General features: G+C 35.4%; 1 protein-coding gene across 3 annotated transcripts in view; it reads left to right on the top strand.

The window, feature by feature from the left end:
• LOC106176900 (uncharacterized) overlaps positions 1 to 19462 on the top strand; it is a 32530-nt gene extending 13068 nt beyond the window's left edge. For all 3 annotated transcript variants that reach the window (XM_087004659.1, XM_087004658.1, XM_087004660.1), the window contains exons 20-47: positions 529 to 679; positions 1119 to 1321; positions 1469 to 1575; positions 1947 to 2072; positions 2230 to 2332; positions 2585 to 2734; positions 3029 to 3236; positions 3585 to 3682; positions 3854 to 3962; positions 7674 to 7844; positions 8061 to 8203; positions 8458 to 8544; positions 8818 to 8940; positions 9384 to 9851; positions 10120 to 10227; positions 10484 to 10604; positions 10928 to 11122; positions 11445 to 11610; positions 11860 to 12178; positions 12378 to 12629; positions 12967 to 13140; positions 13531 to 13695; positions 14050 to 15393; positions 15687 to 15977; positions 16327 to 16623; positions 17132 to 17235; positions 17665 to 17855; positions 18154 to 19462. In XM_087004659.1, the coding sequence (XP_086860785.1) occupies positions 529 to 679; positions 1119 to 1321; positions 1469 to 1575; positions 1947 to 2072; positions 2230 to 2332; positions 2585 to 2734; positions 3029 to 3236; positions 3585 to 3682; positions 3854 to 3962; positions 7674 to 7844; positions 8061 to 8203; positions 8458 to 8544; positions 8818 to 8940; positions 9384 to 9851; positions 10120 to 10227; positions 10484 to 10604; positions 10928 to 11122; positions 11445 to 11610; positions 11860 to 12178; positions 12378 to 12629; positions 12967 to 13140; positions 13531 to 13695; positions 14050 to 15393; positions 15687 to 15977; positions 16327 to 16623; positions 17132 to 17235; positions 17665 to 17855; positions 18154 to 18554 (6375 nt within the window). In that variant the 3' untranslated portion in view covers positions 18555 to 19462. The remainder of the gene's footprint in view (positions 1 to 528; positions 680 to 1118; positions 1322 to 1468; positions 1576 to 1946; positions 2073 to 2229; positions 2333 to 2584; positions 2735 to 3028; positions 3237 to 3584; positions 3683 to 3853; positions 3963 to 7673; positions 7845 to 8060; positions 8204 to 8457; positions 8545 to 8817; positions 8941 to 9383; positions 9852 to 10119; positions 10228 to 10483; positions 10605 to 10927; positions 11123 to 11444; positions 11611 to 11859; positions 12179 to 12377; positions 12630 to 12966; positions 13141 to 13530; positions 13696 to 14049; positions 15394 to 15686; positions 15978 to 16326; positions 16624 to 17131; positions 17236 to 17664; positions 17856 to 18153) is intronic.
• Positions 19463 to 23012: the final 3550 nt, after the last annotated feature.

The raw sequence follows: 23012 nt of genomic DNA, 5'->3' as shown, positions 1-23012 counted from the left end.
AACTGTTTTTTTTATAACATATTTTATTCCAATTTAAAAAAGATATAGTTAGGTATATGATTTTTTCCAGTGGGATCTAAAATTGAAATATAACTTTCCCTTGTCTTTTAATTAAATTTGAATTAAAAAAAAATAATCAAAGCAACTTGCTAAACAAACTTAATTTCCAAAATAAATTTATTCATAAAAAATTGTGACAAATTGCCAATGGTTTTGTCATTTGATAGCAATAAATTATCTAGGACTAATTTGGTGTTAAAGGTGTAAATAAGGTGTTAAAGAGGTGTATTAAGTTTGGTTTTCTATGTTAATATAAGAGACATAAAGTTCTCAACCTAATTTTCATTTCCCCTTTACCATCCATGATCAGTGTAGAGTGCAATTTGGTAAACACTTTTGGTATTTGTTTTATTTCTCACTTGAGATGGATTTTTAACAGAGTTTTGTATGTTTTAGTTTTCAATTGTGCTTAATTTCTCTCTTTTGGTGAAAATTTGACTAAGCTCCATGTGTGTTTGTGTTTTTCAGATCACCATTCCCTGCCAGGGTAAATGTGCCTCGGAGGCAACACCACACTTATTCTCTCCAACAGAGTTTCCCAAAAGTCTGCAGACATCACACTTTCCAGTCTGTCCTAATCAGATCTGTGGAACCACATGTGAACTGAAACTCATGCACAGTACGTACTGTTTATGATTAAAAATTAACCAAGACTTTCTAGTACCTGTCAGTTGGAGTTTGAGATAGTTAAATCCCCATTCACAGGAAACACAAGAGTTGGGGTTGGACTGATGAATACTTTATTTTATTACAGTGTGAGAATTATTGAAACTTTGTCATAGAAGGCCTACATTCCCAACTTTCCATTGTGGGCTAGATACTGAAAAAAAAAACAGTCTACTTAAGTTGATATGTTGTTTGATATGGAATCAGAAAGAGAATAAAACAAGATAACATAATAATTTTATGTTTGAAATGTAGGGAACCTGGACATAAAACGACGACAGTAGTGTTTTAACCCCCTAAAACCTGATACTTTTATTCATCATTTCCATATTATCAGCCTTTTCTTCCCATGTGATTCCAGATTACCAACCCTTCCTTCTATATCATTCCAGATTACCAACCCTTCCTCCCATACCATGACTGGTGTGAGAGTTACGACCCCCCTCACAGCTGCTGCTGGTGTGACCACTGCCTCAGCAAGGGTGGCCAGTGTCCACAAAATCACATAGGGAGCACCTGGAGGTGCAACTGTGCTGCTATTGGCTGGAAATGTGCCAACTGTGGAATTTGTAGAAGATGTGTGGCCAAATTGTGGGTATGTCAGTTAGACACTCCACACATCCATGAATACTAGTATATATGTCACAGTATTTTTGTTCCTACGGTTAGATTAACTGGATTAATGTATAATTATATAGAAGAGATTAAATAGCACTATATGTATGAAATTTGTTATTTTCAGAAAATGCAGAGTAGTCTAAGCCCATCGTTCATGGCTCAGCACCAAGATGAGCAAGGCCAAAATTTTCAGGGGACATTGATAGATTTCAACCTACTGAGAAAGAAGAGGTATTTGAAATATAAAATGACACTAGTAAGAAATTGAGTGTCCCTGAAAAAGATAAAGACCCATGTCCTGTATTTAAAGGGATTGTTTTGTTATTGTCAGACGTGCATTTGATGAACATGTGATGAACAGAAAAAAATTCAAACTTTGATGAAGATGATAAGATGTGTTATTAAATGTAGTCTGTCATTGCTGCTGGAGTGAAGTATATGTTCTTGTTGTGACATTTTTTCTGCAGTAACTATAAAATTGAAAGATTTCAATTTTATTTGAATCTCAGCCACATAATCAATTTACATTTATACTTACATGAAACACTTCTAGAAGATAAGAGGACACACTATTTTATTTCAATGTTTGGGGTTTTTTTCAGCATGGCTTCTGAAGAACACTTTTCTATAAAACATCCAGGTGTTTTATCTCATGATTACCAGACATCCATTTATCTCACTGTGTTCAAACCAGGGTCAATGGTGTTGCAAGTGGTAGAGAAACAAAGGTACATAATGAATTTGATTTGTTTGGTGAAAATAAGAACATGCATTTATTTGTTGAACTGAAATGAATAGTTCCTCACTGAAATGTTTTTAAGAATTAAAAAATGGTAAAAACAAATGTATAAAATACAGATTCTCATATTTTCTTTGGTCCTGTAGCACTGATGTCATTGCAAGTGTCAGCCTTGAAGCTGGAGAAGTTTCCACAGGTGACAAGATAAAGCTACAGGTGACAGGTGAGCAGCTGGATGAAGACCAACAGGTAAGCAAAGTTTAAAAAACTATAAAGAGAAAACCTAGAGCTACAAACAGATAATGCTGTTCAGTAAGAGGTTGTTTTTATGTTGGTCTTTCAATAATGTCCAACAAAAACAGTTGTTGCCTATATTACAGACAAATAAAAAAATGTTTATACTTGAATCAATAGAAAGAGTCAGTTTGAACAACTGTTTTTCCTCAATCAGAATGAGAATTTTATCAGCCATTGACAGTTTTTGTATTCATATACTTTAAGAGTTTCCAGCCTTATCTTGAAGTACTTGTGAATGATAGGAAGACATTCTCTGGTCTTATACCAAGTGGTTGTGGATTGAAATTTCAAGCCACAGAATCATCTTCCACAACAGATCTACCTGTAGTGACCTTGCACTGGCCAACTGTACCTGTAAGTTTGCCCTTGGCTCATATTTTTGAAATTTTACAACTCAGATTTTTTTTGCTTATTGCTGGGAGGTAGTGTCTTTTTATGTTAATCAATTTTTTTATGTATCATAATGCAAGTGGCATTTGCTTGTTCCCACTTTCTAGCAAATAATCCACTCCTGTTGGACTGTTAAAAGCCTTAGATGGTGATGATGGAGATTTTTATGCCTTCCTTGGGAAGCAGAATGATTGAAAATGAACTTTAATTCCATTTAAAATGTCTAGTAAGATATTAAAATACTTTTTTTTTTTTCAGGTGGTGACTAGTCGCCACTTCTCTCCTGGTCAGCTGGTTATGTTCAAAACATCCATTGGTAGCCAATGGGCAGTGTCTGAGGTCCAGCAGGTGTCCGATGACCAGCTGGTAGCTGCAGATGGACTCACAGGAGAGATCAGTGCTGGACAAGTGAGTCCAGTTTTGACTCCAACTGGAGATGCAAATATCATTATATCAGAAACCAGAGGTAAGTGAAAAATTTTATTTCAATATTTTAAAGTGAAAGATAGAAAATGAACCTCATCACTTTAGAGATAAGTGATAGGTGCGTTTCCTGTCTTTGTACTCCTATAATATTGTATGGAATGCATAAAATTAAGGATGCTACTCTTCATATTTGATTGTTGAATTTTTTATTGGATAATATTAAAATTATTTAAGATTTTTATTGATCGAATTCATACAGCATATTGTTTTGAAACCTCTCGAATATTTCCATCATTCTTAATTTTTGTTTCTGGTGAGGTCATGCCATACCTAAAAAATCTTTGATTTTATGCACATGTATAATTTATTTTCAACCATTGTGTTACAGACATGGTACGAGATAGCAGGCAGCTGTACAAATATCTGGATAAACAAAAAGGCTTGCCAGCACCATTTGGCTTGTTCCCTAGAGTACAACAACAAGAGGTCTGTACAACAATTTTATACTTCTTTTTTTCAAGTATGTTTTTTTTTTTTTTTTTTTTTGAGTAATTTTCTTTCAAATTATTTCAGATTGATTAAACCAGAGACCTTTTTTTCTGAAGTTGACAATTAGACTAAGTTATATTACATATGTTTTTATCTCTACACATTTAGCCACAGGTGTCAGCACTGTCCATTCACAAGCGATGGCTGCAGCTTGACATCCAGTCCTGGACTGAAGAGGGCGCCAGGTATTGCACAGTGAATCATTACCATCCAGCAGGTATAAGCATTGTGGTGTATTATTCATATTTAACAAATATTGGATTCTTTTGATTTCATTTATGTAACATTATTTTGTTATGATTGTCTGAATATTAATTTTCAAAGGTAAAAAAAATGCATTATTGGGAAGAGTTTTTGACCTTAGAAATTAAGGAATACATGAAGGAAATGCATACTGGGTGCAAGAATGCACAATGAGATATAGACTGACTAACAGACAAAACAATGATAAAAACAATGATAAACTTGTGAATACTAAAAAATTATATTTATCCATTTTTATGTACAGACACAGATGTGTCTGTACATATAGCCATCATCTGCGTCTGTCGTCGCCGTCGTGCACTTTTACCGATAACACGATAAGTGGAACACCGTTTTTGCTTTTGGCTTGAAACTTACAGAACTGGTGAATATTCCTAATACGCAGGTCAAGTTCGAAAATCAGCATGATCGGGCCATTTTTAGGGAAGTTATGCTGTTTTTTCACTTTTTTCAGCATATATGCAGCACCGATAACACGATAAGTGGAAAACCATTTTACCTTTTGACTTGAAACTTGCAGAACTGATGAATATTCATAATACGCAGGTCAAGTTCGAAAATCAGCATGATCGGGTCACTTTTAGGTAATTTATGCTGTTTTTTCACTTTTTTCAGCATATATGCAGCACCGATAACACGATAAGTGGAAAACCATTTTACCTTTTGACTTGAAACTTACAGAACTGATGAATATCCATAATACGCAGGTCAAGATCGAAAATCAGCATGATTGGGCTATTTTGAGGGAATTTATGCTGTTTTTTCACTATTTTCAATATAAATGCAACACTGATAACACAATATAAGAAAAACGGATTGGCCAATTGTAATTATACTCACAGGAGTGGTCAATCTTACTAAAACGCAGGTTGAGTTCGAAAATCAGCATAATCGGGCCATTATTTTAGAAGTTATACTGTTTTTTTCACATTTCCTCAGATTCAATTCTTAAGCATGTTAACAGTCTCATTATTGAACTAATAAGATACGTAAAAGTGTTTGTTTGACATTTCCTGCATCTTTACAACATTGTTAGTTGATTTTGTAAAAATGATGGTAAACTTGTTATCATGTATTGTGTAATAAAGTGTCAAAAATGGAAATAAACTCATATCATTGCAGTTTTTCAGATGCATTCATCCACTATGTTCAGAATCTCAGAATGGAGTAGTTGGACATTTAACACTGTTCTATTGATACTTTTTCCATCTCATCAATTTTCTTCATTGGTCATATAAAAATGGCAGTAAACTGTTTATTTTGTTTTATGTTAAAAAAGTGTTAAAAATGGAAATAAACCCATTTCAGAACAGTGCTGTCTTGTTTACATTTTGGCATTTTCAAGGTGTGACTTTGAAGTTCCATGGGCCTGAAGACTTTTGCTAGTTACATTTTCTGAATAACCATGATACTAATATTTTATAATTAAAAATTGATGGTCATTATGCTGTAAAACATTATGTAATATTGCATCAAAATTTGAAGAAACCCCTATTTTGGGCAGTGCTCCCATGATGACCATTTAAGGAAAATCATGTCACTTACTGTTCTCAAACTTACAGGAAAGAAACATGGGACTAAAATACAGCTTCAGTAGGCAATGCAGTCTGTTTGGTAAATTTTTCTGGCAATTAAACAGTTTTTTGTGAAAATTTAATTTTTCACATATTGGCATTTCCAAGGTGTGACTTAGAACCTCCACGGGCTTGAAGACCCATGCTAGTCACATTTTGTGAAAATCCATGACACTTATATTTTATTATTAAAAATCGATGGTCAGTATGCTGTTAAGCATTATGTAATGTTGCATCAAAATAGAAGAAAACACAATTTTTGGTGCTGCTGCCTTGATGACCATTATGGGAAAACCGTGTTACTTATGACTGTCAAACTTTCAAAAAAGAAACACAGGACTAAAATGCAGCCTGAGTTAGAAAAGCAGTCTAATTGGCTTTTTTTTCTGGAAGTTATACATTTTAGTGTAATATTCATTATCTTTTTGGCATATTCATTGTGGGACTCGGAGCTCCCATGGACATGAAGCCAAATGGTAATCATATTTTCTACATGTCCATCCTATTTATAGTCAATAAACAAAAATTGGTGATAATAATTCTCTAATTTATTATGTAATGTTACATCAAAATTGACAACAATCTTTTTGCACTGCTACTGCAAACATTATGAAAAGAAAACTGTGCTACTTATTATAATTTTAAACTTACAAGTACGATTTTTAGGATTGGCCTTCAGCTCATGAGAAAACCAGCTCTATTGGATTATCATGTTTATTGTATTTATGCATTTTTTTGTGAAATTTTCATTTTTCTCATTCTGGCACTTTCTAAGTATAAACTTGAACTCTGATGGGACTGGAGCCTTATGCTTTTACTTTCGTCTGTGTTACCTGTTGTGCATAAGTTGATGTTGACTGTGCAGTTAAACATGATGTATTATTGCATCAGGATTGGTAGTCTCCTATTTTGGGCATTATGGTTTTGTGCTTTTCTTAAGGTGTGACTTATGGGCCTGAAGACCTTTGAGTGGGTCAGTCTGTAAATTACCCTTGGGTATCACTAGATTAATTTCAGAGTTATAAAGTCATTTGCTTTAATAGGCCATTAAATGAGATTAGGCAAAGCAGACTTGTTGATATTTCCCTGTAAACTCCCAAAGGTAAAGCTCTCTGCTAGATTAATAATAAGGAAGCAGTGATAATTATGCAGGTAAATTTTGTTTAATATTGCAAATAAGTTATATATATATATATATATATATATATATATATATATATATATATCAAACTGGAAGATTAAATGTTTGAATAGCATCTTCATTGGAATTATATTTACCTCAAGCTCTGCCAAGGGGGTTATATTTTCACCCCTGTTTGTCTGTCATCCACATAACACAAAAAGTTATGGACCAATTTTGCAGAAATTTTCAGGAACTGTCGGAAGTGGGCCAAAGAGGACAATGATTAATTTTTGGTGGTGGTCCGGATCAATAATCAATCAATTATCAATAATAATCAACAATTGCTGCTTTGGCAGAGGTCTGCACTCTCAAAGTGCTTTTCTAGTTTTGTTGTTTTCCTTTATAATTTTTTCTCAAACACTTGCATTTGTGACTTTTAACTCTCATCTGCCTGGGGCTCGTCAGATTTTCTGTATTTCTACATAAGCAGTTGTATTGTTTTTTATGTCTTTAAACATTATGTAATATTATTTTATGCACTGTCATCATTTTTCAAATATTGAGACTTTCATAATGTGAATTTGAACTCTCATGGTCCTGAAACTGTAATCTTATTGAAGGGGTGGATTGAGACCATCTTCTGGGTCTTCCGGAAGACAGTCAGGTTATTAAGTTTATATTGACTGGTATCTATTTTTTTCTGTTGGAAGACCATCAAAATGGAGGATGGATCAACATAGATACTTTGTAATACTGTCAGAAAATACCTCTGGGTCTGCTCCTGTTATTGACCATGTTACCCGTTGTGCAAGATTAAAATTCAGTGTTGACTGACAGTGCTATTATAAGCATTATTTATTATTGCATCAAAATTGAATGACCTTTTTTGCATCTTTATTTTCTGTTTTTTGTCTGTACATTTGACAGCTTTGCTGCCTTGTTTATTGTTTCATTTATTAATCCTCAGTATTGGAGCAGTGTTTAAACTACAGACTTCAACACCCCAATGTTCTGGACACTGGCTACAGTATTGTCCTGCTCCCTGCTTATCAAAATGGCCTGATGAAGTGGACACAGCCAGCCAGACATGACATCCACAAAAATGACCACTATGCAGTGGACATCAGGTTTGGATACAGTAAGTAGTAATTTTTTATAATGGTTAATTAAAGTTTTTTTTTGTTCTGTAAATTTGTTTAGTTAATTGATAACAACACAAAAGAAATAGATAACTTGATTTAATTTTTATTTATGCTGTGTGTTTGTTTAATTTTTTCTTGAATAACTTTATGACTATAAATTAATGTAATATGTGATTCTCTTATTACTGCCATGGATTTTTTATGTCTTTCAGATAAAATCCTTGAGATCCATGAAAACCTGTTTCTTATACGTGCATTGAAGCACCAGAAACTGGACAGAAAGGAGTTTTTGCTGTTGTTTGAAAGTCACTTGTCTCAGTTGCTCTTCAATTATGATAAACTGTATAGATCGAGGGTAAGCTAGTTTTTAAGATGCATTCAAAGTTGAGTTACAAGTGAAAACAGTTTTAATTTGAAAAAGGGACAATGGAAAAATAAATTGTGTCTCCAAAATTAATCCCTTCTCTCTCTTTCTCTCTCTCTCTCTCTCTCACCACCACGACGACCACCACCAATGCCCAATCATTAAAATCTGGTGACTTACCTGTTAGAATACATGAACTTGCCTGTATACATATAATATATCATCTAATATTGATTCTGTTCCAGCCTGTTATACAAAACAAACAGTGGTTGTTTCCAGAAGATGTACTTAAAGAAGAAAGCTTTAAGCCCTATGATTTACCTGACCCTGTGGTAAGTCATGTGACTGCATAACTTCTTTCAAATTTGTCCCAATAGCTGGATTCAAACTGCTATCTCTACATGTTAGAAAAATGCTTGAAAACAATATTTTTAATGTATCTCTTGTCACAGGGTTCATACAAGCTTGAAAAGTACTTGAATTTAGCTCTGCGATTTAAAGCCAGTTTGTGGTCTTGAAAAGTACTTGAATTAATTGGCACAATCCGTGTATCAATGAATTTAAGTTTTTGAAATCTAACTGTCAGTGGTCTTTTTCTTGTATAGTTCAGAGAAGGGTTGGATAGTATTGTCAGTGTGTATAGGGCAACAGGGCTTCTGTTAGCTGCAATAAATGCCAAAACTGCAGATCTCTTTGAGAGCCGAAAGCTTGACAATGGCAAACCTGTGGTAAGTTGCAGCCATTTTTACACAAGGAAAAATATACTCACATAGTTTGAAATAAAACTTAGACCCCATTCCCACAGATTTTAGATCGATCTATCCCTGTGGGGAGTCTCACTAGATTACTGTCAGCTTAGCCGGCTTAAGCGTCTGTCCCACCTACTAAAAGCTGAAAGCTGAAAGGGGGTAATTAACTCTAGTGCGTGCTCGGCTGACAGCTATTTAACGTGAACCCCCAGGGAGTTATGTCGATCTAGTTGGATCGATCTAAATCTCTGGGAATGCGCTCTTAGTTAAGGTTGGATCTCTATATTTGTTTAAAACAATGTCCTTTTTTTGCATTCACTATCATGTCATTGTGCAGTTTTCAAATCAGTTCATATCAAATACAGTTCAACACTGACTGACCAAATTAATTATCTAGTGGACACCTTTTTTTATCATTTTAGGTCAACCCAGATGTCATCCAGTTAGACAACTCTCTCCAGAATGCCTTGACCAAAATACCTGATTACAGGACTCTGGACATTGACTTTGAGTCTGACAGTGTGGCAGTAACTGATCTCCAACATCTACAAGTATCTAGCAGTGGGCTGAAGATACCAGATGAACAACTGCCCTTTAAGTGTGGTTCTCTGATCACACTCACCTTGAAAATGACAACGTCTGATGGTCATGCCCTTCCTGAAAGTTTTGTACAATTGAAGGACTCATTGCGGACCTTGAAGTTGACAGACAATCCACTGGAGAAGTTTCCAAGGTTCCTTACTGAGTTTACCAGTCTCTCTGTGCTGGTCCTGGCAAATACCCTGATACAAGAGGTTCCAGATGATATTGGAAATCTTTTGAATCTCACAAAACTTGACCTAACCCATACATTGGTTAGCAACCTTCCTCCAAGTTTTGCTAAACTGAAGGTGGGTGTGAATTATAAAGTATTTTAATGTATTATAATAACTGATTCATTCTTTTAACTCTTTGATGGAGAACAAACAGATAAAGCTACGTTCAGATGAACAACATAAACACTTATCCTACATGTTGTGTGTTTTAGCATGTCTTCATGATCTAACCTCAGTTAATTATTTTCTCCCAAATATGTTGAAAATATGTATACATTCATTTAACATGCACACTTTTACTGGGTGTCAATACAAGTACATGTGTATCAATAAAATATTTCAGAATCTGCGTCAGTTGCATATCAAGGGAATAAAACTTCCCTTCAAAGACCCGCTCCATTGCACTGCTTTCCTGGAGCATGATGTGCAGGCATACAGTATCAAAGATAAGGTAAGTTAACATGAGAGTTGGTAATTGGTTGAATATAATGTGTTTGAGACAATTATTAATCATTCAGCTTACAAACATACACACACATACATACACACAAAGATTTTTCGCTTCCATTTTTGGACTGACAAATAATATCTGTCAGTAGATGCAATTACTATGGCAATGTTTCAAACTCTTTGTGGCTGTTCATTGACTTAAATTGCGAGTTAAATTCATAAGTGGGTATTCAGTGATATTTATCTTCTTATTCTAGTTTGATCAGCTGTCCAGACTGGTGAAGCAGTATGATGCTGACAACAAGGGGGTTCTCACAGGTCAAACTTTGGCTGATTTCAGAAAAGAAGCATTCAGTGTGTTCCCAAGATTTAAACCAGGTAAACTAGCTGGCATTACACATGTAAATCTTGCAAAGTCCAGAAATTATTGTTTACTACGTTACCTTATGAATATATTTCAATCTGTCATAGTATCATGGGGTTCAAAATAACCTCCCTTTTTGCGGGGAAAAGGTCCTCTCTGGGTAATATATTGTCTAGGTAAACAAAGGTTTCATGGCAAAAAGTCCACTTTCTCAGAAAAATAACCCCCTTTTAATATTGCTGGCTATGGACCTGATGCTTGAGCGGTTTGAAATTTCAATTAGTAGATACATAGAGCTATATCTCACTAAACATAACCTGTTTGTATTCATAACCAGGGCCTGGGTGTGAGGGGGGCTTCCCAGAGGTTCTGTTCCACTGTACCAAGCTTCGTTCCCTGAGTTTCTGTCGCACAGCCATCCAGTTTCTACCTGATGGTATTGAGAGGTTATCTCACTTGGAAGAGCTGAACTTGGACCACAACCCTTACCTGGAGTCTCTGAGCCCCAAAGTGGGAAAACTACCCTTGCAGAGTAAGTGCATGCTATTGATTATAAATGTTTTAGAGTAGTATACAGTGTTCATATTGGTGAACTTGGCATTAAGTTGTTTTGGCTTGGTCAGCAAGGTCTGTATATGTGTTTTTGTGTGTGTGTGTTTTATAGAGTACCATTTTGTAAAATTGTTTTTTAGAAAACATGCAATTGGATGGTTTTTGCTTTTGATGTTTAAAAATATAATTAAACAGTTTTCAAAATAATTTTGCAGTTAATTGCATGTTAAGCTCTTGGTATTACTTATTATTGATTTATAATTCAAACTTACATTTTCTAATGGTGAAATATTTGTTGTTAGAATTGATGCTGGAAAGCTGCCCGCGTCTCTCCACACCACCACCAGAAATAATCCATCGTGGAGCAGCACAGACCATTGCCTACATGAAAAGACTTCAGATGGGTTCCATGAAATACAACAAAACCAAGTTGATGTTTGTGGGGCTGGGTGGGGCTGGAAAAACAAGGTAATAGTGGACGGAGAACCCATTGTACTTTAGGCTTTAACAATATCTTGGTAATTACATTAGATACTGGGAATCTTCTGTGTCATACAGAATACCGCCAGTTTTTAAAAAGACATCTTAAATTTGTTAATAATGAAGGTGTGCTTGTACTGCATGTTTGAACTTTCTTTAATTTATACCTCAATCACTTAGAACAATATCATTTTTATTTAATAGTTAAAATAGTAAACATCTTGTCACATTTTCCAGCCTGATGCGTTCATTGATGAGCAATGACTTCAAATCTAGCCAAATCGAAGGTGAAGCCATTACTGACGGCATAGACATCAACATGTGGACAGTCAAGCATGGAGACCAGGAACCCATCACATACAGTGTGTGGGACTTTGCTGGCCAGACACTTTACTACAACACCCATCAGTTCTTCTTGTCAAAGAGAGCCATCTATGTTCTGGTGTGGAACACTAGGCTAGGTTATGAGCATGCAGGATTGGACTTTTGGCTCCATTCCATAGCCTGCCATGCACCCAAAGCTCCAGTGTTTATTGTTGGCACTCATGCTGATAAGGTATTTTAGCCATATAATTTAAAGTGAAATGATTTATAGAAGTTAAAGCTTACTCTTTCCACATAATCTGCTAGCATTTCTTAGCTCCTAAATTTTTATTAGAAAGTTGACAGTGACTTGTTATTTGTTGACTAGTTTTTCTTCTCATATCAAGCTTTTCAGAAAACTAATTTTGATATTATAAATTTCCATCACTTAGATTGCTAAGGCAGATATTCCATCAGAGAGCATCGAAAAGAAGTTTCCATCCATTGCTGGGTTTTACACTGTGAGTTCATTGACTGGCCAGGGCATCGATTCTCTCCTAGATGAAATCATTAATGTCACAATGAAGCAGTCTTACATTGGGAAGCAGTTTCCAATCCCTTGGATCAAATTCGAAACAGCCATAATGAAGCAAAGAGGCACCAAGAGTGTTCTTTTGTGGCAAGAGGTTCAAAACTTGGCAGAGGTAAATGGGATTAAATTATATATAAAGCGATAAAGAAGGAGCCTTGGGATAAAATACCATGAAAAAATTGTGTCTGAATACTTGACTTTTTGAGAAAATATTAAAACAAAGCAAAAAAAAATTGTCATTCTAGACCTACATTTATGGTACTTACTGACTGAAAAAATTGTAAGTTTCGCAAAAAAAAAAAAAAGAATAAATAAATAAATAAAAATAAAAATAAAATAAAAAATAGCCCCCTCACATCTGAAATTGCCAACTTCAAGCCTTGTTTATAGCAGCCTGTCCTGTATAGGACAGAAGACATATGACAGAGTGGCTATACATGTATTTCCAGATGCAAGGCATTCATGAGGCAGAAGAAGTCACACAGGCTGTTGGATTTCTGCATGACCTGGGCACACTGCATCACTTTGAGAATGAATTCTTAAGTGACAAAGTGGTGATTAACCCACAGTGGATTGTGGATGTCATGGCATGTATTGTGTCTGTACACAACTCGGTGATTAAGGTAAGACAGGCATGACCGATTGTGCACCCAACACTGTTTTTCATTTAGACTGTCTTTAGGCTGTGGTGATAACTCACTAAATTGGAATCAAGTTGATTTAAGATAATTTCCTAAAACAATATTTTATTAAGCATTACTATTGATATATGAAGAAGATGATTCAGGGGATCTATAAGAGTATATCATATGAAAAGCATGCTTTTCAGCACAAAGTATAAAAAAAGATAGTGTGAGATCATGTTATATATTAAAATGAAAAATGATTTTTCTGTTCATTTACTGCAACTTCAATAAGGTAATGGTTTTGTTGCACTCAGAAGTACTCTCTGAACCTCTACTGATATACTACTATGACATAATTGAATAATTGAATAATACATTTTTTCTAAGGATGGTCGTCTGCAACACTCTGATATTGGAGTCATATGGAAGGACTATCCAGAAGACCTTCACCAGTGGCTACTGAAACTGACTGAAGTCTTCAACCTGACATTCCCATTGTCAGAAGAAGAGACCAGCATTGTTCCCTGTTTACTGCCTCAGAAACAACCCCAGGTAAAGATATGATACACAAAGTTTGCACAGATAAAATCCAAGCCATGTCATTTTTGTAAGACAGGCCAGTTTAAATAACAACAAAAATAATCCAACACTAGACCTAAATGTCATACTGAAGAAGACATAAGATTTTAGTATTTTACTGAACTCACTTAGAATTTGATTTAAAGGGAAAATTATCAACAGCCCTTTCCTTAATGGCAATATTGTACCACCTTTGTGAGCACTGGCAGTAGTCATGGTTTTACCCCCAACCCGTCTTGTCTGCCAGCTCCCATATATTCTCTTAAATTAGTATTTGAGAACCATGATGTGGAAATTTGTCAATGGCACTCTGTTACTTCTCTTCAGATTGACTGGCCAGAGAAGATGGATAAAGATGAACGAGAGTTGAAGATAATTTATCAGTTTGATTACCTGCCCGCTGGACTGTTCAACAGAGTTCAAGTTCGTCTCTCAGAGTTCTCTGATACCTCTGCCATGTGGAAGACAGGCTCCATCCTCCAGAAGAATGGCCACCTTGCACTTCTCTCCCAGCAGGACAACAACCAGGTTTTGGTGAAGGCTCAGGGAGTGCGGCCTGAGAACTTCCTGCTTTTAGTGCATGAAATATTTGAGGGCCTCATTGAAGAATCATTCCAGGGTGTTTCATATGAATACCTGCTGCCCTGTATGGATTGTCTGCGAAGCGATGCTAAGGACCCTACCCTGTTTTCATCCAATGTTCTTCATAGAGCTATTGACAAAAAAGCCCTGTTCCTGCAGTGCCACAATTTTTTCCACACCCTGTCCATAGCAGAAGTCCAAGCCAACATGCCGCCCGACTCCGATGACACCTTCGATCTCAACTTTCAAGACACTGTGAGAGACCTTAATAGTCTGCAGGACAAGCTTGGTTATGATGCCTGTTTCTTGTTCTGTAAGCAAGACCTGGAGAAGACAGATGGCTGTGATGCTGCACCAATTTGCGATATTGAGGCAAGATTAGTGAAAGCAGGATTCAAGTGTTGGCTGCCAGAAGCGACGCAGACTCCAGATGCAGAGCTTGTTGCTACTGAGATCCAAACATCCAAGGTGGCCTTGATATTTATTTCCTGTCAGTTTGTGAAAGATTCCGAGTGTCAGAGGTTATTTCAGTATGTAAATGACAGCCTGAAGAAACCCTTTATCTTGCTGATGGTTGATCCTAACAGAGATTGGCTGAAGTCTGATATTGGTATGCAGGTGGCAGAGAAGGTCTACCTTAACTTCAGTCGCCCTTCCTTGTTTGAGGAAAGCATGAAAGAACTTTTCAGTAAATTACGCTTGAAAACAAAGAAGAAGAAGGGGGTTAGTGTGGCATCTGATTGCTTTATCAGTTATTGCTGGACCAATTCAGCATCAGCACTGAAAATGGGTCAGGTCTTTAGACCAAAAGAGGGTGCCATTGGGAATGGAGATCCACGTGAAATCAAGGAATTTCTGGAGAAGAATGGGATCAACTGTTGGCTGGATGTGGAGAGAGTTGGAGAAAATGGACTGTTTGAGGATATCGCTGAAGGTCTGAAGAACACCAAGGTTGTGGTTGCCTGCGTGTCTGATGAGTATGCCCTATCTGCCAACTGCCAAATGGAGTTCCGTTTTGCCCATGTAGCTTTAAGAAAACCCATCATCCTAGCTGTAGTTGGGACTGGTTTCCAGTGGGCTGCTACTGAAGTAAGCTTGATAGAAGTTTATATAGATAGATATGACAAGAACAAAAAAGGACAGATACAAGTTCATAAAAAATGTTCAAATGATATTTTTAAGAATATTTATATTGAGCATTGTACATGTAGTACAAGTGTCTTTGAATGTTTTTTGGGAAATTTTTGTACACACTGGATTTTTCAAAGTGTAATTTTGAATCAGCAGGTTTGACAGAAATATCACCATATGATAGGATCAGAAAACAAAAAAATCTAAACAACATCTGTTGCAATATCTATTCTCATCATCTCTCATTTAAGGTTGGCATGCTGTCCCTGGGATATCACAAGTTCAACTTCCAGGCACCCAGCGAGACATCACATGATCAGTTGTTGTCTGCCGTTAGAGAACAGATCCAGGCAACGAAGGCAGAGGAAGCAGTGAGCCACGTACCTACTTCATCCAAAACTTCCGCCAACCCAAGCTCTGCCTTCCAGGAATTGTATGAGCTGGCCCAGAGGAAGATACTGAGGCAGATCTCTGGTTATGTGGATGATGCATACCCAAGGCTGTTCCTCATTGACTTATGTGACAACCAAAGTGAAGGGCAGGTGAGGATGGGTATCTGTAGAATGACCATGCATTTAAGGGACCATTCACAATGAATTTTGTTTACCCAGCTAATGTGCACTAACTCCACAGGGACCTTTGCTGAATGCAAGTATTTTAATAAAACAGACTAACACGCCTCCTCTTGTTTCCAGTGTGCACAATGGTAGATCTCTAAAAACACAAACAGAATATTTTAAAATTTCTTTGTGGGTAAATACATACTTAAGTTTGATTTTATCATTTACTATAAGTAAGGTAGCAGCTAAGTGTTTGTGGCAATTTTTTTTTTCATAAAAAATAATTTGTCTAATTACATCCATATATCCATCCATTTTCTCTAAACTCTAGAACCGACCAGAGTCTGACACAGAGGTGGCTGGCACTGATGAGTCTCCTAAAGAGGTGTTGAAACCTACTTCAGATAAAGTCCAGTACTGCCTGCGGCTCCTGTGTGAATACGAGGGCGGCTGGCACTGTGAAGGAAAACCAGTGGCAATTCCATTAGTGGGAGAATACCTAGACATGTTCTTCCCACTGACCTCGCCTTACTTGGCCAGGATTATGACAGTGATAAAACACAGCAGTATTGACCTGAATTGTTTCCATGGTGTCCAAGGAGAACACCTGTTGGACATGCTGGAAAAGGTAAGAAGCATAGGGGCAAGTTTTTAAAGGTCTAGAAGCATAAAGATATTTTATTTTTTGGTGTTATTTCAAACACCTCAAGAAATAACTTAAAATTCAACTACAAAGAGTTGTATCAGGCCATTTTGTGGTCAATTATGATGCCTAATTTGTTTGTACTCTGGCAATGTTGAGGATATAGAAGAATCCTAAATATAACTGTTAGTTAGAGTATGATTGATGTTTGAGACTAACACAAGAAGGGCAACCAATCACCATACCAAACTTTTAAACATTTATACAAAATCTGTTAATTTTCTTTTTTTGTTTCAATTTGAGACACTTGTAGTAAAGATTTGTACAAGTAAAGGGGATTAAATTAATAAGATTTATTGACTTTAAATTCAAGATTTAAATACTTGTAGATAAGCAGTACAATGCCTCAAAAAAGATAAAAGAATACAAAGGGGTAAATACACTAGCTGGGAGTATTAACAACAAATTATTTCATGTCCTATATCATTTGTAGAATGCTGGAGTTGTGGACGTGGAGAGTATGAAGCCAGTGTATACATACTTGAGACAATTCCTTATCAACAGCGATTTGGACAAAACTGCTGGAGGACTAAGAAGGTATGGCCACTACAGTTTTTGTCAACATTATTATTACTGTGCAGTGGTTGAAAGAGTAGGAAAATGTGGCTTGTAAGTGCCATTATTGTTTCTGTCATAATTAAATGGGTTCTCTCCAGCTCCTCTCCCATCATTCTCCCACAAGAGGATGTGAGCATATTTTTGAATGAATAAAATAATTATATAATGCTAACTGGAATATATCTCTGTATGTCATCTGAAATATTAATTTTACAATTTATTAAGTGCATTATTTGGGAAATAGTATTAGATTATGAATGAATGGTTTAGGAACACATTGTTTATTTTTATGACAATTGGATAACTACTTCTGCTGCATATTTTGCCATTAGTATGGAATTAGATGAAGTGCAGGAATTACTCACTTTAAATAAATACCGTCAACTTGTTTTTTTTTCTCTATTACAGATGTCAGCTGGCCAGTGGAAAGATAGTATGGCTGTGCCCAGAGCACCAGGAACTGCCCCGTGTGAGTGTTCTCCATTACGACACGTCTGACTTCCCACTGCAGACCCCCCACTCCTTGCTTCATTACCTCAAGCTGCTCTCCACCCAACACATGCTGAAAACTAGTAGTGAAGAAGCAGGCTTAAAACCAGGTAAGTGAAATTATTTTTCACAGATTTTTTTCTGTGCATAACCATCAAAAGTAAGTTAATTCTTAAGATGGTTTGGCATCGACATCAATCTTTAAATATAGATTCAGAACTGTTGACTGGGAAAAAAAAAGTGGATTTTTCTTCTTTCCCAACTGCTCTGTAACAATGTATCAGTACTTTTTACCCTGCTTTCAACGTGCCTTTCGTTCATTTATTTGTCTTTTATATTTGTTCTTACCATTCTGCACAGAAACACAGCTTGTCCACTTGACTCATCACATTCAATTCACTATTTCAGATAAAACAAATGCTCCAAGAAGCAAGACCCAAATAAGCCAGAGTGGAACCTCAGTTGTTGGTCACAACTCCCAGCATCAGCCACTGTCTGTGGCAGAGCCAACTCAACGGGATCCTGTACCCAATCATGTACCAAGCCCTGTACCTAATGATGTATCCCATCCTGCAGCTGAGACGGAAGAACCAGCGAACATCTCCCAGATCGGAAACAATCCTCCAGATGTCCATACCTCTGCCCAAGGTGATACACTTCCTAATGGTGATGCAGAGATCACAGAGCCCAGGAACACCCTAAACATGTACAGGAACGCCAAGGCTGCCAAAGACTTTGAGAAACTGCGTAAAGAAGTGGCTGCAGTTAGCCAGTTTTCCAAAGGAAGTCAAGCTTGTACTATCATTTAAAATCACAGCACAGAAAAGTTTCCTTAAAATGTTCATCAGTGTTTCATGTAACCATTCATAGAAAAAAATACTCTGTGAAAGTGAAATTTATTGCATCAGTTTTAATGTGAGTGTGATGGTCATATAAAAGCCATACAATTTAAGCTGTGTCTTCACAGGATCAGGTATAGCAAACAAGATTTGGTTTATTTTTACAGCATCAGTTCTAAAAAATTGTGCATGGCAACTCATCTAAGTTTTGAGTGTGAATACACTGTACCTGTATTGATAGAAAAAATATCTCAACTGGATTTTTAAAATATTTATCCTTAACTCTTGATGTTATCAGAAATGTGATAGTATACTATGCAAAGATTATTTTAGTTTTTACAAGTTTTGTTGAGTTTTATATCTGTCCATACAATAAGCAGAGGTGCAATGATTATCTAAGTCAGCCTTATGTCTATTGTTAGCAATAATATGTCCATAGTATATGTATTTAAGTGATATTAGTTTTTCTAATTCCCTATTTCTATCCTACTTTTCTTTATGTATATAAATATATATTTCTTGTGATACACTACTGTTATTTGTATTGCAGCACATGAGGTTGCATCTATACACTTTTTGGAAAGATGTTTGAATTAAGTGCACATAATCTAGATTTGTTATCTTTATATATTATTACACATATACTGTTGTGGTGAATCTGTGGAAAATATATACATCTGAGTCACAGTTTTAGACATTTATTCTACAAAGGTATTCATGGAATTATTTTCTTGAAAGTAACAGTCAAAATCGACGTTTACTGTGACTGCTGTCCGTCCAAGATATTATTTTTTTTAGACTATTCACATTATATATTTGAATATCTGTGATGTTGCGCATATATTTTGTAGTGAATAAAATTTTATCAGAGACTAAAAGGAATTTCTCTTGTTGCTTTCAGGACAGTCTAAATTGTAAAGATTTTTCTGACTAACCCATTATCAGAATGGCTATTATTAACCTGAGTCTAGTAATAAAAATAATTGAAAGAAAATGTTAACACTTATAACAGCAGTCTTGCATAACAACAGTGATATAAAACAATGAATGAATGCTCGTTAGGATTAGAAGTCCCCATTTAGTTTTCATTTTAAACATGTCAACAAATTAAATCCCACCACATATTAAGTATACCATATTTTTCTCAACTTTTAAATGGTATTTTAGATATGTTTCCACTAAGTTGACATAATATCTCATGAAAATATCGCATCTTTCATATAACCATCTGCTCCTATTATATCTTGTACCACTTTAACCAAAGGGTAATTGATTTTTCTTTTCGGCCCCATGAAAACTTTAACAAGGCAGCAAAGCTGTCAAATGTACAGACAAAAAACAGAAAATAAAGATGCAAAAAAGGTCATTTTGTCAATTTTGATGCAATAATAAATAATGCTTATAATAGCACTGTCAGTCAACACTGAATTTTAATCTTGCACAACAGGTAACATGGTCAATAACAGGAGCGGACCCAGAGATATTTTCTGACAGTATTACAAAGTATCTATGTTGATCCATCCTCCATTTTGATGGTGTTCCAACAGAAAAAAATAGATACCAGTCAATATAAACTAATAACCTGACTGTCTTCCGGAAGACCCAGAAGATGGTCTCAATCCACCCCTTCAATAAGATTACAGTTTCAGGACCATGAGAGTTCAAATTCACATTATGAAAGTCTCAATATTTGAAAAATGATGACAGTGCATAAAATAATATTACATAATGTTTAAAGACATAAAAAACAATATAACTGCTTATGTAGAAATACAGAAAATGTGCAGAGCCCCAGGCAGATGACAGCCTGCCTGGGGCTAAAAGTCACAAATGCAAGTGTTTGAGAAAAAATTATAAAGGAAAACAACAAAACTAGAAAAGCACTTTGAGAGTGCAGACCTCTGCCAAGGCAGCAATTGTTGATTATTAGTGATAATTGATTGATTATTGATCCGGACCACCACCAAAAATTAATCATTGTCCTCTTTGGTCCACTTCCGACAGTTCCTGAAAATTTCTGCAAAATCAGTCCATAACTTTTTGTGTTATGTGGATGACAGACAAACAGGGGTGAAAATATAACCTCCTTGGCAGAGCTTGAGGTAAATATAATTCCAATGAAGCTGCTATTCAAACTTTTAATCTTCCAGTTTGATATATATATATATATATATATATATTTAAAACTTATTTGCAATATTAAACAAAATTTACCTGCATAATTATCACTGCTTCCTTATTATTAATCTAGCAGAGAGCTTTACCTTTGGGAGTTTACAGGGAAATATCAACAAGTGTGCTTTACATAATCTCATTTAATGGCCTATTAAAGCAAATGACTTTATAACTCTGAAATTAATCTAGTGATACCCAAGGGTAATTTACAGACTGACCCACTCAAAGGTCTTCAGGCCCATAAGTCACACCTTAAGAAAAGCACAAAACCATAATGCCCAAAATAGGAGACTACCAATCCTGATGCAATAATACATTATGTTTAACTGCACAGTCAACATCAACTTATGCACAACAGGTAACACAGACGAAAGTAAAAGCATAAGGCTTCAGGCCCATCAGAGTTCAAGTTTATACTTAGAAAGTGCCAGAATGAGAAAAATGAAAATTTCACAAAAAATGCATAAATACAATAAACATGATAATCCAATAGAGCTGGTTTTCTCATGAGCTGAAGGCCAATCCTAAAAATCGTACTTGTAAGTTTAAAATTATAATAAGTAGCACAGTTTTCTTTTCATAATGTTTGCAGTAACAGTGCAAAAAGATTGTCAATTTTGATGTAACAATACATAATAAATTACAGAATAATTATTACCAATTTTTGTTTATTGACTATAAATAGGATGGACATGTAGAAAATATGATTACCATTTGGCTTCATGTCCATGGGAGCTCCGAGTCCCACAATGAATATGCCAAAAAAGATAATGAATATAACACTAAAATGTATAACTTCCAGAAAAAGAAGCCAATTAGACTGCTTTTCTAACTCAGGCTGCATTTTAGTCCTGTGTTTCTTTTTTGAAAATTTGACAGTCATAAGTAACACGGTTTTTCCATAATGGTCATCAAGGCAGCAGCACCAAAAATTGTGTTTTCTTCTATTTTGATGCAACATTACATAATGCTTAACAGCATAATGACCATCGATTTTTAATAATAAAATATAAGTGTCATGGATTTTCACAAAATGTGACTAGCACGGGTCTTCAAGCCCGTGGAGGTTCTAAGTCGCACCTTGGAAATGCCAATATGTGAAAAATTAAATTTTCACAAAAAAATGTTTAATTGCCAGAAAAATTTACCAAACAGACTGCATTGCATACTGAAGCTGTATTTTAGACCCATGTTTCTTTCCTGTAAGTTTGAGAACAGTAATTGACATGATTTTTGTTAAATGGTCATCATGGGAGCAGTGCCCAAAATAGGGGTTTCTTCAAATTTTGATGCAACATTACATAATGTTTAACAGCATAATGACCATCAATTTTTAATTATAAAATATTAGTATCACGGATATTCAGGAAATGTGACAAGCAAAGGTCTTCAGGATCATGGAACTTCAAAGTCACACCTTGAAAATGCCAATAAGTGAAAAATTAAATTTTCACAAAAAACTGTTTAATTGCCAGAAAAATTTACCAAACAGACTGCATTGCCTACTGGAGCTGTATTTTAGTCCCATGTTTCTTTCCTGTAAGTTTGAGAACAGTAAGTGACATGATTTTCCTTAAATGGTCATCATGGGAGCAGTGCCCAAAATAGGGGTTTCTTCAAATTTTTATGCAATATTACATAATGTTTTACAGCATAATGACCATCAATTTTTAATTATAAAATATTAGTATCATGGTTATTCAGAAAATGTGACTAGCAAAAGCCTTCAGGCCCATGGAACTTCAAAGTCACATATTGAAAATGCCAAAATGTAAACAATACAGCACTGTTCTGAAATGGGTTTATTTCCATTTTTAACACTTTTTAAACATAAAACAAAATAAACAGTTTACTGCCATTTTTATATGACCAATGAAGAAAATTGATGAGATGGGAAAAGTATCAATAGAACAGTGTTAAATGCCCAACTTCCTCCATTCTGAGATTCTGAACATAGTGGATGAATGCATCTGACAAACTGCAATGATATGAGTTTATTTCCATTTTTGACACTTTATTACACAATACATGATAACAAGTTTACCATCATTTTTACAAAATCAACTAACAATGTTGTAAAGATGCAGGAAATGCCAAACAAACACATTTACGTATCTTATTAGTTCAATAATGAGACTGTTAACATGCCTAAGAATTGAATGTGAGGAAATGTGAAAAAACAGCATTACCTTTTAAAATAATGGACTGATTATGCTGATTTTCAAACTCAACCTGCGTTTTAGTAAGATTGGC

This window comes from Lingula anatina, chromosome 2 (genome assembly GCF_051362555.1).
Source record: "Lingula anatina isolate TDL-2025a chromosome 2, LinAna3.0, whole genome shotgun sequence".
In the NCBI taxonomy this organism is placed as follows: Eukaryota; Metazoa; Brachiopoda; class Lingulata; order Lingulida; family Lingulidae; genus Lingula; species Lingula anatina.
This window is presented reverse-complemented; position numbering and strand designations above follow the sequence as displayed.